This window comes from Podarcis melisellensis (assembly GCF_964234715.1).
Source record: "Podarcis melisellensis genome assembly, chromosome: 5".
In the NCBI taxonomy this organism is placed as follows: Eukaryota; Metazoa; Chordata; class Lepidosauria; order Squamata; family Lacertidae; genus Podarcis; species Podarcis melisellensis.
The window spans coordinates 19,881,352-19,897,812 of NC_138537.1; the positions used below are offsets into that span (position 1 = coordinate 19,881,352).

General features: G+C 39.3%; 1 protein-coding gene across 2 annotated transcripts in view; it reads left to right on the forward strand.

The window, feature by feature from the left end:
- Window positions 1–16,461, forward strand: part of IFT80 (intraflagellar transport 80) — a 62,602-nt gene that overhangs the window by 687 nt on the left and 45,454 nt on the right. For both annotated transcript variants that reach the window (XM_081910943.1, XM_081910944.1), the window contains exons 2-4: window positions 1,128–1,229; window positions 4,757–4,983; window positions 14,286–14,396. In XM_081910943.1, the coding sequence (XP_081767069.1) occupies window positions 1,198–1,229; window positions 4,757–4,983; window positions 14,286–14,396 (370 nt within the window). In that variant the 5' untranslated portion in view covers window positions 1,128–1,197. The remainder of the gene's footprint in view (window positions 1–1,127; window positions 1,230–4,756; window positions 4,984–14,285; window positions 14,397–16,461) is intronic.

The following is a 16,461-nucleotide window of genomic DNA, read 5'->3' on the forward strand; positions in this document are numbered from 1 at the left end:
CCTTCGAAACAAAATCTTCTGGTTCCCATACTGCAGTGATTGGTTGGTTGGTTGGTTGGTTGATTGCAGAGGTTACTTTGTCGATGAAATGGTCCTAGAATCATAGGCAAAGCCAACTTTACGCATGGCCATTTCTGCTCATATTTGGAGCATCAGCATCAATAAGAGAAAGTAAAGTATTTCATAGAAGCCAATGGAAGATGTTAACTAAAGCAGGTTGTCCCCCTGTTTCAGCACATGCTTTTTTCAGCACATGCTTTTTTCAAAAAAAAAAGGAATTAGGATTTTATTCTACATTGGTGCTTTGGGATTGTGGAAGGTACTTAGAGGCTTTTTCTGCACTAAAAATATCATGAAAGAACTGTTTTCCCCATTCTTTTCAAATTCCCAAGGGGAAAAAAATCCATATGTCCATTATAATTTGAACCCTATATTTCACTCTGAGGCTACAATTCATTGCACACTTATATCAGAGTAAGCCACATTAAAGTCAATAGGCCTTACTTCTAAGTAAACAAGCATTGGATTGTGTTGCCTAGGTGTTACTTTGTCTGGTCAGTTAATATCAGTTAAAGCTTTGCCAATGATTGAGAACAAAATCAGTAACAATAAAGCACAATAGGCTCAAAACCAATATTGTGTAGTCAACTGCCAGGAACCAAAAGACTGCAAATCATTGCAAGGCCTGCTTCTGTTGCTAAATCCTTGCATAGTAACTCCTTGGTGGGTTGTAGTATCTATGTTGCTGGAATCCCAAGAGGTTAGAGGGCATATGTTGTGCATAATGGCATATTCTCTTGTGAATAAGAAAGTGTCCATTAATTTACATTAATGGGAGTTATGGCAATTGAAGAAGTTCTCTAAAGTCCATTATTTCTGCAGAACCTTTTGTAAACATTTTTTCTTCCAACAGTTGTTTGTAACTTGGCATTTTATTGCCAGGAATGGGTCCAGAGCTTTTCCAAAGTATCTGACTATATTGCAAAGTTAATACAAACACTTCCTCATCTTTATGCATAAATCTGTAGCACATTGCATTACCACTTTGGGCCAGAGAAGTTAATGATTGATTAAAATGTGAGTATTAATATTTTAGTACAGGTTACTTTTTTGTATGTGTTTTACAGGTATTAACTGTGCAACCAAGAAGATTTTTTTATCAATGTAGCAACTGGATGATCAGTAACAGAAATCATAATGAGATTAAAGACATCTCTGTTGAAGGAACCAAAACATATCCTTTGTTCATCTCAAACCTATGTCATAGGCATAGCTTACAATGTTCTGATATTTCTCAGTGCTTGTAACAATGTGGTTTTTTTAAAAAAATCACAAATGTATCAAAATAAAATTTTGTATCTCTCAGAGCTCAAACCCTGTTAGAAAGACACAAAATTTTTGACAATACACTTTGTCCTACAAGGTCCAGTTTACATATTGTGGTAATCTGCCTTTGATCCCTTAGTGTGAATGCAAGCAGCAAACCACAATCCCTGGCTTAGTGTTATGTCTAAACCTGGTATCAGTGTGATTTGTTTATAATAATATAATAATAATTTTTTATTTATACCCTGCCCATCTGGCTGGGTTTCCCTAGCCACTCTGGGAAGCTTCCAACAGAATATTAAAATACAATAGTCTATTAAGCATTAAAAGTTTCCCTAAACAAGGCTGCCTTCAGATGTCTTCTAAAAGTCTTGTAGTTGTTTTTCTTTTTGACATCTGCTGGGAGGGCGTTCCACAGGGCAGGTGCCACCACTGAGAAGGCACTCTGCCTGGTTCCCTGTAACTTGGCTTCTCGCAGCGAGGGAACCGCCAGAGGGCCCTCGGCACTGGACCTCAGTGTCCAGGCAGAACAATGGGGGTGGAGACGCTCCTTCAGGTATACTGGACCAAGGCCGTTTAGGGCTTTAAAGGTCAGTGCCAAGACTTTGAATTGTGCTCAGAAACGTACTGGGAGCCAATGTAGGTATTTCAAGACTGGCGTTATGTGGTCTCGGCGGCCGCTCCCAGTCACCAGTCTATCTGCCGCATTCTGGATTAGTTTCTGGGTCACCTTCAAAGGTAGCCCCAAATAGAGCGCATTTCAGTAGTCCAAGCAAGAGATAACCAGAGCATGCACCACTCTGGTGAGACAGTCTACGGGCAGGTAGGGTCTCAGCCTGCGTACCAGATGGAGCTGATACACACCTGCCCTGGACACAGAATTGACCTGTGCCTTTATGGGGGTCCAAAATGACCCCCAGGCTGCGCACCTAGTCCTTCAGGGACACAGTTACCCCATTCAGGACCAGGGAGTCCCCCACACCTGCCTGCCTCCTGTCCCCCCAAAACAGTATTTGTCTTGTCAGGATTCAGTTTCAATCTGTTAGCCACCACCCAACCTCCAACCGCCTCCAGACACTCACACAGGACCTTCACCAACTTCACGTTAGTTCCAAACAAACAGTGATTGTCAGCCAAGGGTTGTAAGGAAAGCAAACTATGATACCTGATTCAGATAGCACTCAGCTATCTGTGTTGCTCTTGCTTGTCCTAGGAGAAGAGTTAAACAGGGTTTGCACATTCTCAAAAACCCATTAACTGTCATTTACTGTGACATGAAAACCGGTCCAGTTTCAGGCAGTAACATCAGACCTACTGTTTTTGAACAAATGGATATTGATATTGTTGTGCAGCCAGGGAAGATAGAAGACTTATCATTGAACAGCATCTTAAGGGCTGTTAGAATAACCCCATCTGTGTAAGAGAATTAAAATATATATATATCAGGAACTGTGGCACCCCACTTGTAAAATACAAATTACTATTAACATGTTCACAGCTAAAGTAAATGTTCTCAATTGAGCTGGTCAGTCTAATCATCTTGTTGCCTTCCCAGATGCATCTGGTTGGCCACTTTGTGAAACAGGATGGTTGATTAGATAGGCTTTTGGTCTTATCTAACAGAACTCTCACATTCCTTGAGAAAATAGCACAGTTTTTGAGGAGGGGCAATAATCCTTCTGCCCATGTATTTGCTTCTGCTTGAGTTAGGGAAATTATGCAGAGTTTAACAGCATCTGTTGCATTGAAGTGTGGAAGAAAAGGAAGTGCCCATATAGAATCTAGTTCCTGTTCATGCACTGATGTTATCATGGAACTTTTAAATCTGTGAGGAAAAGTCACTGGTGCTCAGACATGCAAATGGTTATTGGTTGATAAGTTATTGTAAATAGTTTTAGTGCTAGCTATTTGATTTTACTTCTGTATCCCCATATTCAAGTTCCTTGTACTACACATATGATCCATGCAGCACAAGAGTGGCACACCATTGGCTCACAAAGCACAGAAAGCTTTGCTCTAGACATCAAGGGTTGAATTAAAATATATTTTAAGCCTCCAAACCACCCAGAACATACAATGGGCTCACATATTCACTGCTCTCTTTTCTGGTTAATTAGTACAGTGGTACCTCGGGTTACAGACCCTACAGGTTACGCAATTTCGGGTTGCGCGCCGAACCCAGAAGTACCGGAACGGGTTACTTCCAGTTTTCGGTGCATGTGCAGAAGCACTAAATGGCGCTATGTGCAGAAGCGCCGAATCTCAACCCACGCGTGCGCAGACACAGCACTGTGGGTTGCGAACGTGCCTCCCACACGGATCACGTTCGCAACCTGAGGTTCCACTTTATACTACTTTATGTAAACGATTTAATTCCTTTTTTATTAAGCAGTCTATAAATCTTGTAAAATAAAAAATATTGTTTGCTGTGTCTTGAGTTGGGCAAACCAATAAGCACTAAATTGGATTACCTACAAAACATAGTTTCAAATAATGGTTTGCATGTAATTCCTGGTTAGTGCTAATCATAATGGACCTTTTCAAACGAAGGAAAAACAAAGAGGAAAGCGGCAGCGGGAGGCCGCATTAGCTAAAGTGGTACCTCAGGTTAAGTACAGTTTCAGGTTAAGAACAGACCTCCGGAACGAATTAAGTTCGTAACCAGAGGTACCACTGTATTTCTAAGTCCTAAGAGCCAGCATCATATTTTTAAGCCAGCTTTATATGGACCACAAAGATATTCCAAGTTTCCTACTGCTTGGACAACCAGCAGATGCAATTTTTCTAATCCTTTTTGAACTTGATCCAGTTGTTGGTTTTTAAGAGCACTTGTAAAGATGGTCAAAATCTATCCCTTTGCATATTTCATGCCTGAAAGTCCTGGACTGGTGTATTAAGGCCAGGTACACCTCTCCTATTGCTATCAGCATACTATCCTTCCTTTTTAGGAAGATTTTCTGTAGGAGATGGTAAAGCTTGGTGCTCAAAAAACCTTAATCATTTTCATGATTTGTATAAGTCTAATAGTATAATAACTAGAGGCCTTGCAAAACCAGTTACAACCTATAGGTGCACACTATAGACCAGTGTTTCTCAAACTGCTGCCGCTAGCTGGAGATGATGGGAGTTGTAGTCCAACAACAGCTGGAGACCCAATTTTCAGAAACACTGCTATAGACGTTTTGAGCTCTTCCTTCATCTCAAAACCCTTTAAAGCAAAATACTGTAAAGAAGATATAAGTAAGAAAAAAAGTATTATCGGTATGTAAAATTGTTGAGCTCTCTTTACCAACCCCTTGCATCTTTTTTGTTTAAATAATTTTATGGTAATTCATGTTTTCAAAAAAGTTTAATGAAGAAAAAATAATGTATTTGCCAATATGTATGAGGATTTAACTGTACCAATATTCTTAAATTCCTTAATTCTGTTAAAACATAAGGAATTGGTTAGTTGTGTAGGCTGGACAACAGCAGACGATCTTTATTCATGCAGTGATGATCACCAAATTATTAAATGGAACTTGTTAAATGGTGAGACAACACAAGTAGCGAAGCTTCCTGATGATATCTATCCCATCGATCTTCACTGGTTTCCCAAAAGTTTTGGTGGAAAGAGACAAACTCACGCTGAGAACTTTGTACTTACAAGTTCTGATGGTAAGTCACCATGGAGATGTATATAGCTTATTTTAGAGTACAATGCTTTTGAAAGTATTTCATTTTGTCAATATGCAAAGTTGTAGTCAAATAAATTAGAGCAGTTCCTTTGAAATTAATGGGCCTAAATTAGCAATGTCCAGTCATTTAAATGGCACTGCTCTTGAGTCTACAGTTTCTGCTGAGATTATCATGCAATATGATGCACCATCTTTAATCACTAACTTTATGACTCCTTTCAAGTGTCACCTTCTCTGATCCTTGATTTTGTACAACTTTACAGTATTTTGTACTCTAGGTGCATGCTTTCCCTTGCACTGAAACATTGGGCTCTAACCTTATGCTGTAAATACACTGGTCAGACATAAGCAAGTATTTGGGATGATTTGTTTTCACTCTAGAGGAAAACAGTAGTTTAATTACAGTAGCAGTTGAAAGAACATATCAAAGTGTTGGGATGTTGCAAGCAATTCAAGTAAGAATGCTACAGCTTTGTAACTGGTGTATCTTTTAAGAACAAAATCTTATCTGGTCCAATCCAGAAATTGCCTTGAGCACACCATAGGTGTAGATCAGCAGTAGCATGGATGTGGGGGAAAGGGTAAATTTAGATCTACATGCAGAGTAGCTCTGGTAAGCTGAATCGGCTCTGCCTAGATGCACATACATGCTATGTTACGTGCAATCCCTGTTGTCCTGGTGTGGTTTGTATTAAATGGTTCCTTTCCACTTGCTTTTAGTGCAAATAAGAATAATGGCAATCATGAGCTATATTGAATACTGCACACATTTTTCCTTATGACACTCATGGACAATTGTCTATATCAGAGACTGATGTCAAGACTAGTAGAAGAGATTTTTTTTCTTCTGGTATCTATTCTAACTGTAAATCAGGTATCTGTCTTGATAAGCAATTTATTTTATTTATAATACTGAGTTGCCTTTTGGCCCCAAAGAACCACTGAGACTATCCACAATTTGAAAAAAGTTATCTTCAAAACTTTGAAACAATACCATGGCAGATTAGTGTGATTTAAATTTTTTAAAATGTGGAAGTAATTTCACTTAAAACCAGCCAAAGTCATGCAGAGCAAAAAGTCCCATAGACAATGTACTACCACAGCAACAGCCCTGTCCTATGTTTCCACCAATCTAGCTTTCTTGCTGGTACAACAAATAGCGAAGCCGCCAAAGGTGATCTTAAATTAAAGGTAGGTGGCCTTTCAGATACTCTGGCAACAAACCATTTAGGTCTTTAGAGTTAAGAACCAGCACCTTGAATGGTGCCCAGAAACAAATTGTAAACCAGTGCAGTTGTTACAAAACCTAGTGTAATATGGTCAACAAACTGCATGCCAGAAAGCAATCTGGCTTTCTTTTTGGAACATGCTTTGCGGTAGCCCCACATAGTGTGTTGTACTAGAACATAGCTTATTTTGTACCCCCAACTTCAGTTTAATTTCCTTCTTTCACTTTGCATTAATGTAACTGATTAGTTTGACACTTTAATCCAATTAATCCATATTTGTTTACTTTTTCTCAAAGGGATCTTTTTTAAGGAGAAAGCATTTATAGTCAGCAAACCTATTAGCCATTTTTTCTTGATTTTGCATCCATTGTGACATTAATAAGACTGCTAAATGGGTAATTCAGAAGAGTTGTATCCAACTAACTCATACTCGGTATAGATCCATTGAAATCAATGCACATACATTAGCTCAATTCATTGATTTCAGTAGGTCTACTTTGACTATAAGCTGGATACAACCCTTGGAAAATAAGCAATAATTTTCTATCTGTTTGCTTTGGAGAAGTGCACAACAGCAAGCTACTTTTGCATAGTAGAAAAAGTGAATGCTTTAAGACAGTTGGCTGAAAATGGACATAATGACAGCAGACCAGCTGTTTGATACCTGCCAGTGTTTTGTTGGCATCCATCTGTCTTGAAAGACAATGGAGTGGGCCTCTGGGGGTGAAGTCAAATTGCTGTGTTAACAGTACCGAAGTGACTTCTCTGGGACGCAAGCCTGGACAGTGTTTATGGAAATCTTGGGCTGCCCAGACAACAAGTCCCTCCTCTTGACCTTTCTGATGTGGTCCAAGGGAAAGCAGAGCAATCTGTTTGGAACCAACTTGGCTGTTGTAGCTGCCATCTAACTGTCTTAGGGACTCCACTCCAGAAATGTGTAGAGTTTACTCCTTAGCCCTTTCTTTAGAATCAAGAGTTTTCCTTCTCCTAGATGGGCTACCACCCCAGGCTCATGAGCCCCATCTGCCCCTCACTTCCCCCTATAGCATGTGCAGAAACCGCCTTCTTGACCATTGGACTCACTATTGGTCACATCCTCTCAATCCAGAGCCTGTCTTCAGATGTTTTACCCTAATGATATTTCTCCTTGAGGGTCTCCAAACCTAGCAGGAAGCACCCCAAGAGAAAAATCAAATGTGCAGGTATGTTGGAGGCCCAGCTGTTCCCTCCCACTGACATATGTTGCACCTCAAATCATCTGCCCACCCACACTTTATAAGGGATAAAAAATTGGGTCCTGCACTGTCTCATATCTCATTGCACCCACTTAATAATAATAATAATAATAATAATAATAATAATAATAATAATACCACCCAACCCATCTGGCTGGGTTTCCCCAGCCATTCTGTGTGGCTTACAGAATATATCAAACATAATAAAGCATCAGACATTAAAAACTTCCTTATACAGGAGTGCCTTCAGATGTCTGATAGTTGTTTATTTCCTTTACATCTGAAGGAGAGTGTTCCATAGGGACGGCGTCACTACTGAAAAAGCCCTCTGCCTGGTTCCCTGTAACTTCACTTCTCACAGTGAGGGAACCAGCAGAAGACCCTCTGAGGAGGACTTCAGTGTCTGGGCTGAGGCCAATGAAGATCCTTTAGAACCAGTGTTATATGGTCCCAGTGGCCACTCCCGGTCACCAGTCTAGCTGCCGCATTCTGAATTAGTTGTAGTTTCTGAATCACCTTCAAAGGCAGCCCCACACAGAGCGCATTGCAGTAGTCCAAGTGGGAGATAAGCAGAGCATGCACCACTCTGGCGAGACAGTCTGCAGGCAGGTATGGTCTCAGCCTGCATACCAGATGGAGCTGGTAGACAGCTGCCCTGGACATAGAATTGACCTGCACCTCCATAGACAGCTGAGAGTCCAAAATGACTCCCAGGTTGTGCATCTGGTCCTTCAGGGGCACAGTTACCCTATTTAAGTCCCGCCCAAAAACAGTACTTCTATCTTGTCAAGGTTCAACCTCAATCTGTTATCTGCCATCCGTCCTCCATCTGCCTCTAGATGGAGGACCTTCACCGCCTTCACTGGTTCTGATGTGGAGAGGTAGAAGATGCATTCATATAGACATTTATTGAAGTAAATTGACTTATTTCGAAGCAAACAGTGGACGTTGTTGTTTATGGCAAATGACAACAAGTTTTTCTCTAATGTAAGTAGCTGTATATGTTTGTGTATACTTTAAAATAGAATGTATTATACATACAACAATCTGTTTGATATGATTATGGCTGAAGATTTAAAAATGCACACTTATAGTATTTTTTTAAAAATCCTGACAATATCAAAGGCATAAGGGGGAAATGTACTCAACTTGCAAAACTCAAAAGATAAAACATCTCTTTAAAGCCAAATAGTTTTATTTTGTTAACCTAACACACACACACACACACACACACACACACACACACACTTAGACAGCAAATGAACCAAATGGTCAAAGGCCTGGAAACAATGCCTTATGAGGAACGGCTAAGGGAGCTGGGCATGTTTAGCCTGGAGAAGAGGAGGTTAAGGGGTGATATGATAGCCATGTTCAAATATATAAAAGGATGTCACATTGAGGAGGGAGAAAGGTTGTTTTCTGCTGCTCCAGAGAAGCGGACACGGAGCAATGGATCCAAACTACAAGAAAGAAGATTCCACCTAAACATTAGGAAGAACTTCCTGATAGTAAGAGCTGTTCAACAGAGGAATTTGCTGCCAAGGAGTGTGGTGGAGTCTCCTTCTTTGGAGGTCTTTAAGCAGAGGCTTGACAACCATATGTCAGGAGTGCTCTGATGGTGTTTCCTGCTTGGCAGGGGGTTGGACTCGATGGCCCTTGTGGTCTCTTCCAACTCTATGATTCTATGATTCTATAAATGAACAAGCTACCATTGTTGTCATCCTGAGCCTAAGTTGTTTTACGTTATTACACTGACAGGACAGGACTTTTTTCATTTTCCTTTGCATCTACAACATGAAGATTGATAAAGACATTTTTAAAGAAACATATTATGTCCACTGAAAAGAGAACAATGCAACTGTTATGTATATATAGACATTATATTCCACTAATGTGTTTCTCAGAGCATTCCTATGCCATCAATCAAAATCCTACAAATTGGTTCTGTATGAATGTAACCAAGAGAATCCCTCTTACATGATAGTACACCAATTTTAATCTTATTTATGGTATTAATATTGCAAACCAGAATTCCCCTGAGTTCCCTGTGTTTTATGAATGCATCTTAGATTTTTTAATAGCAGTGTAAAAACTAGAAAGTGCCCACTGAGACCTTTATTTTACCACATATGTAATAGAGGGACCATTATGTCTTGAAGTATATCTAAGTAGACAGCTGCTATAATTCATAGATTAACAAGAGTAACACATCTTCTGAAAAACAAAGCTGTAGTATAGAATTCCTAGATTTGCTGAGTTAATCATCTGTGATTGTCACATTTAAGACCAACCACACTGGTAACCTATACATGATATAGGATTTCATAGAAAGGCTTTTATGGTGCTTGGCACCATAATAGCCCAATATCTTACATATGTGAACTATTCTTGGAAAACATTGCTACAAAATGGGAAATATCCATATTTATTTTTTATCCCATTATATTTTGAGGAGACAGGTGATAAAATAACAAGCATAAAAATGTAATCACAAAACAAAACAAAGTGAGGATCTTCACTTTATCCTGCTCTATCTCAGAGGCTCAGTGTGGGTTACATTTTCCCTCTGTTTTTTCATTAAAGAGAAAAAAGCTGTTTCCTTGCTGAAATGTTTACAGTTGCCCAGCTCCCACATAATGTTAAGCCAAACCATGACTTACTACAAACGTGGGGTTCCAAAGAGGAGATTGTAGCACTTTGCTCCTCCCTGGATGTTTTCTGCTCCACTGAGCTGAGCTGTGGTTTGGCTTATTGTCCAGACCCGAGCTTGTAGTTTAGCTCTCTCCAGACAAACCACAAGCTGGAACCAAGGTTTATCCTATGGTTTACAACTTGTGGATTGTCTGGGAGAGATAAACCCTGAGCCCTGCTTCAGACAGTTAGCTGAGCCAAACTGCAGTTTAACTCAAGCACAGAGCAGTAGCAAAAGAAAAAAGGGGAGGAGCAAAGTAGCCACAATCTCCTCTCTAGCAGCCCATGTGTTTGCTCATTTGCAGTAAGCCATAGTCAGCATTACATGGGAGTTTCGTTATCATTTATAAGATACAGTAAGAATATGGTAAACATGAAAACAAATACCGAATGGGCCACTTCAAAGTAGATTTGGCTCATGATGCTTCTCTACAACTAACTTCACGTACAGAGGGCATTTGTCAGTGCAAAGATTTCCACTTGCACAATGGGACTCTCACCACATGCCCAAATATGTAGGGTTTTAAGAACCTCTAGAGCAGATTTAGGACAAAGGAGATAGGGAGAATGCTGCATTGCACAATCAGAAATCCTTGCACTGATTGAAGGATTGCCTTAGTGCTATGTTGGGTGTCTGGGAAAGCATATACAAATGGCTCAATGCAAGTTACTGAAACACTTTTACATACTTGGCACCATTCTCACTAGGAGGAGAAGGAGAACTAATTAGCATTAGTTCTCTGACATATGCTAATATCCGTTTCATAAGGGGGTATGAGAGAATAGTGATAATTTCCCCTTCCACACAAAACGTCCAAAAGGTTTTCTCCAGTTATTCTTATCAAAAGTCACTCAGGTTTCTAAATGGGACTTTAGGTTTGTGGTCCAGACCATTCCCTAATTTTGTCAGAGTCACTGCCCATTGACAAAGCACTAAGTTGTGACAATAAAGGAACAGGGTTCCAAGATTTGACACATGCAAGATTGTACTAAGTAAGGTTAAACCAAAACCAAAAGAAAGACTCTAAAATCCATATGGATTACAATAAAAGTTCCCTTTTTACCCTGCCAACTAGCAACTAGTCTTAGTTCATAACATTCAGAATCTAAAATTAGTATTTATACATAAGCATTGGCAAATCATTTATGCAACAGGAGTGTGTGAGACCTGAACTTTGAATGTCCCCCTGATGATTGTGCCTCCTTGTGTATGCCTGTAAGATGAGCCAGAATAGCAGATTTTCCGTTTTAGTATGTTCCCAGATCTCTTTTTTCAAAGTCAACACTGCTGTTGGCATCATTCCATGAAGGGGATTCAGTAACACATTAGGTGAGGTAGTGAAAGTGAAAAGCCCTTTTAAACAGGCTGTTATAAATATGGGATAGTCCTGAAGCTTTCTCTCTTTTGCCCCTCCATAAGGGTGCAAACTGGATCCCAGGTGAGGATGGGCTCAGTGCTTCTCTACAATCCCAGCAGCATATTCAAGGATACTTGAGCAGCGTAGTTGTTTAAAATGTCATCATGCTCCTTTTAGCTGGTTCAGCAAGTCTCAATAGATATATTTTGAGCAGCAGATGTTGTCCACCATTTTGTATGAAAGGATCTTCTACCACTCAACCAAAATGCTATGAAAACCCCTTTGGTTAGTTTATAAGAATGCCCGTAGAACTTGGAATTCAGATTCTAAAATCCCAGGAGCTAAGCCAAAGGTAGTCAGAGGGGTCATGATGCCCTTATTACACAGGACTACTATGCCCTCAAAGGGAATTGCTGCCAACAAGAAATGCCTGATAGGCAGGATTATAAGAACTGACATTTATAACAGGTATCTGCTAGCATCTTTATAATTCTTCAGCTTTCTAAAATTCTGTTTAGAACTATTATCTCTATCTAGAATCCAGCACTTACATATTCTACATATAACGCCATACGTTAAAAGCTGAGCTTCAGTTATCTGCTATATACAATAACCTTTCTCCTTTTTGTTTATAGCATGTTTTCTTTCTGATTAATAACTTTTCGTTTGTTTAGTTTGTATGTAAAGATCTATTTGGTGGAATTACAATCTGCCTTCCCATATGAAATATGTTTATGTTACCACTTTAATTATTCATCTAATACAATCTGTAATGGTTCCTTTAAAATTATGTTGGCTCTTTTTCTACTAGTTTTCGTTATACTGATGACTAATCATTAAAATCAGAGCAGAATATTTAAGAGGTCTGTGGTAGCAAATGAATATAACAGACATGGTTCTGTACATGCTGTACTTGAATAGGCCTCTAATCTCTTATTTGAATGCCTTCCAGAACTGCAAAACAGCTTCAACTTTGAGAACAGTTTATGGTTTCATTAAATAATAAAAACAGGAAGAAAGGAGCAGTATTTTATAAAACTGAGAATTAATGTAAGGCTGAAACTGAGACCCTTCACATTCTGTTCCAAACTATATTATGAATAAAGCATATGGTCAAAGCTTTCACTTTTCTATGCCGCCTATAACAGTAAAGTTTTTCAAAAAATCTTGATATGTCCACTCATGCCAACAGACACCAAATGAGTTTTTGAGCATCTGATTTTATTTTATTTTAAAATTGTCTTCATGGCCAGTGTCACCCATCAAGTGACTCCTAAACTGTATGAGGCTGCAAGATAACTCTCTGCTTATGATCTGTTCGCTGACAGTGGATTTGTGAGAAGATCAGTTAGCTGTCTTTCACAGTTTGAATGTCTCTGCTCTGAATCCATCTTTTCAGTCTTGGTCACTTGCCCAACATGTTTTTTACCTTCAAATCTTAAGGCACTGTTCCATAATAGAATGCTGTAACTTCAGTCTTTCTGGTTCACGAAATAAATTTTTTCTTGTACGAACATTTTCCACCAGTATAGATTTCTGTATCTGATATATGCCGCAAACAACAATTAATGAATTGACCATCTTATATCTATCCCCACTCTACTGGAATTCAGAATGACTATAAGATGTCATTCAAATGTGCCACAACTAACCTTTCTCTAGATCTGGCTTCCACAACCTGATACCCTGTATGTTTTGGACTATAATTCCCATCATCTGGGACTGTACACCATGGTGGCAGGGACTGATGAAAGTTGTAGTCCAAAACATCTGATGGGAGACAGATTGGAGAAAGCTGCTATAGATGTAGGTGATGATGATAGCATATGAGCATATTCCATCTTTAGTTTGGCTGAAAAGTGCTGCTCTCAGTGGGAGATGAGAGGTTTTCCCAGAAACTCACATATCACAATGAGATGGAAGCATTGGTGTGGCTGCATTTTGAGCAGCTAAACCCCGCCCCCAAGCCTCTGCCCGATTGGATGGCTGCCAGGGGGTGCGGCGCAAGGACAGCAAAGCAGGGGGCATTACGCCCCCTGCTAAACATGTGAAATGCCTCCTGCTCACAACTCCTCCCCTCTGGGAGGAGGAGAGGCTTTATTGATGAGAGGTGAACTGTTCTTTAGCTTGAGGGGCAAGACTCTCCAGCAAAACTGGGACTGAGTGCCATGACATCACAGATGGTAGCTGTGACCTGATCAATTTGATCAGGGAGAGGCCAGCACTGCAGGATTTTCTTAAAACAACTAATGTTTCAATTTTCTAAAAATACTTTCTTGTTTGGATCGAATTATCACAGGCCTATCATTGCATTCAGGATTATATCTGCTTTTGCAAAACTAAGAAAAACTAGCCTATAGCAGGATGAAGAAATAATGGGGAAAGGGTTCCTTGAAGTTGGGTAATGTATAGGAAGATACATAACTGTTTACCAATATAGAGGTACTAATCCAGCTAAAGTTAACTGTTGTTAGTGGAACTTAAGTTGTTGTCCCATTGATTTCAGTGGGATGTAAATGTCTAATTCTACAAAAAGTTTTCACTTCTGGTATATTTGAGATTAATAGGAAGGATTATTAACTGAAGAATTTGCTTATTTGTTGGGCTATGGGATGATCACTAATTGGCTAGTCAAGGAATTAGAAAAAGGTTTAGAAGAATCAAGTGACGTTTGTCAGATAATTGTTTATTTTAACCAGTGTCACAGCTATGATGAGAACCTTCTTGTATATATTTGATTTCTAACATTACAATGTCAAATTTGTGTAGGCAAGTTCCATTTGATTTCCAAGACTGGAAGAGTTGAAAAAAGTGTAGAAGCCCACTGTGGAGCTGTACTTGCAGGGAGATGGAATTATGAGGGAACAGCACTTGTTACAGGTAAGAGGATATTTTTGTAAAAATGTTATGAAGGAGAACTGTCTTCAAAAGTGAAGTATAACATTCATAGAAAAGAACATGTACTTTCCTGAAATCTAGTGACAAAATTAACATGACTGAAAACATACTAAATGTCTACTGAATATTGAGAGGGGTTAGATTGATATTTTTTCTTATTGAACACAAGAAGATTAAAGCATTTCTAGATCAGACCAAATGACCATCTTGTTCAGCATCCTGGTCTCATAGTGGCCAACCAAATGACTATGGAAAGCCAGCAAGCACAACATCACTCTCCCCACTTTAGATTCCTAGCAACTATTATTCAGAGGCACATTGTCCTCTCCATCCACAGTCCTAGGATTGCAAAAGTAATAAATGATTGTTAATCAATATCTCCTATAGCCAAAGGCTGCATCACATGTGAGTAGTTTCAACTCCTATAAAGTTCAATAAGTTGTTAAGCAAACTTTTGAAGCAACACCATGATAAATGCACAGCAACTGCTTGTCATTTAATTCTTGTGTTTATATGAGTGAAAATAAGGCAGAGTTAGGAGTAAGGAGAGAGATAGTCAAGTCTGCTGATACTGTTTTAACCAGCCTCAACAATTTAGTAAGTAGCTATAGGGCTGGCCCAAGCATACCAGCAACAGAAGCAATTGCACAGAGTGACAAAATTCCACGATCATTTATTTTTGTATTGTATCCCACCTTTCTCCCAGTGCAGGACTCAAGGCAGCTCCCAGCATGAATTAAAATAGATACAACTAAAAACACTATATATATATATAAATAAAATAATGTTACCCTATTAAAAATAACACCAAAAACCATTAAACACATGTAAAAGCACACACATAAAAGGACACCTGCTTTTCGAAGACCCTGTCACAGCGCAACACACAGAACACAATAATCTTTGCTTGCTAGTAAAAGCAAAGAGGGGGCCACCCCACCCTCCTGTGGAAAGGAGATGCACCATAACTGTACAAAGATGAAGGCACATATCAACAGCTTAGGAGCTTATTTGTGGGATGTTATCTCCTACTCTTTGACAGTGGAATGGGAGGTTGTAGACTCTCCTTCCTTGGAAATTTTAAGCAGAGGTTGGATGGCCATCTGTCTTGGATGCTATAGTTGAGATTCCTGCATTGCAGACCCTTCGTAGGATGTTATATTTGCAAATGGTTAACATTTACATGTTTGGCTTTAATCACTTTTGAATGTTTGCAAATGGGTGCAATAAAGATTCTAATCTGTTAATGATGGGACCCAGGAATCAGGATAGTATTTAGTATAGATGAACTAATATGTAGCACAACACTGTGACAATCATTTTAGAAAAAAAATAAGGAATAGTATCCTGCTCTATTCTTGGTCATTTATTGTGTAGACAATAAGACACAAAAAAGCATATAGGCAAAATTATAATTTTTGTGATGTAACAAAACACTTTGGGCCAGCCATGAATAGCTGTTTTCTGTTCACTGTCAAATATCTGCCTATAACAATGAAATACTTTAATGCCAATATACAGTAATAGCAGGTAGTCTTGTTAGTCCATTAGAAAAACAACCCAAAAGTAGCAGTAGAGTAATATCTTTCTTAGGTCCAACCAAAAAATTAATTAATTAATGATCAATGTTTATCTCAGTATAAATTCTTACCTGATGCTTCCATTTCTTTATGCATCTGGATGTCTTGTTAAATCCCCTCCTATTTTGCATGTTCTGCCCTCACTTGGAGGAAGAAGGAGAACAGGCTAACCTCCCTGTTCCCCAGCCTTACTTATTGCAATGTTAGCAGATTTAGAAAACCTTTGGGCCCACACCACCTGTGTCATTTAATCTCAGTGCCCTGAAATAGCCACCCTCCGAGGAAGCATAGTTTTATAATGTAGAGTGTGCATCTGTTCCCATTCTATATATTTCCAAGTTCTTGGGGACAAACAGGGTCAAGCTCATTCTATCACCTCCTACATGAAAATCACTGGCTATTACATCACTTCTTCCAGTCATTTGAAGCCTCCTGTTATGACCCACCCCCAACCACTGACATACTGC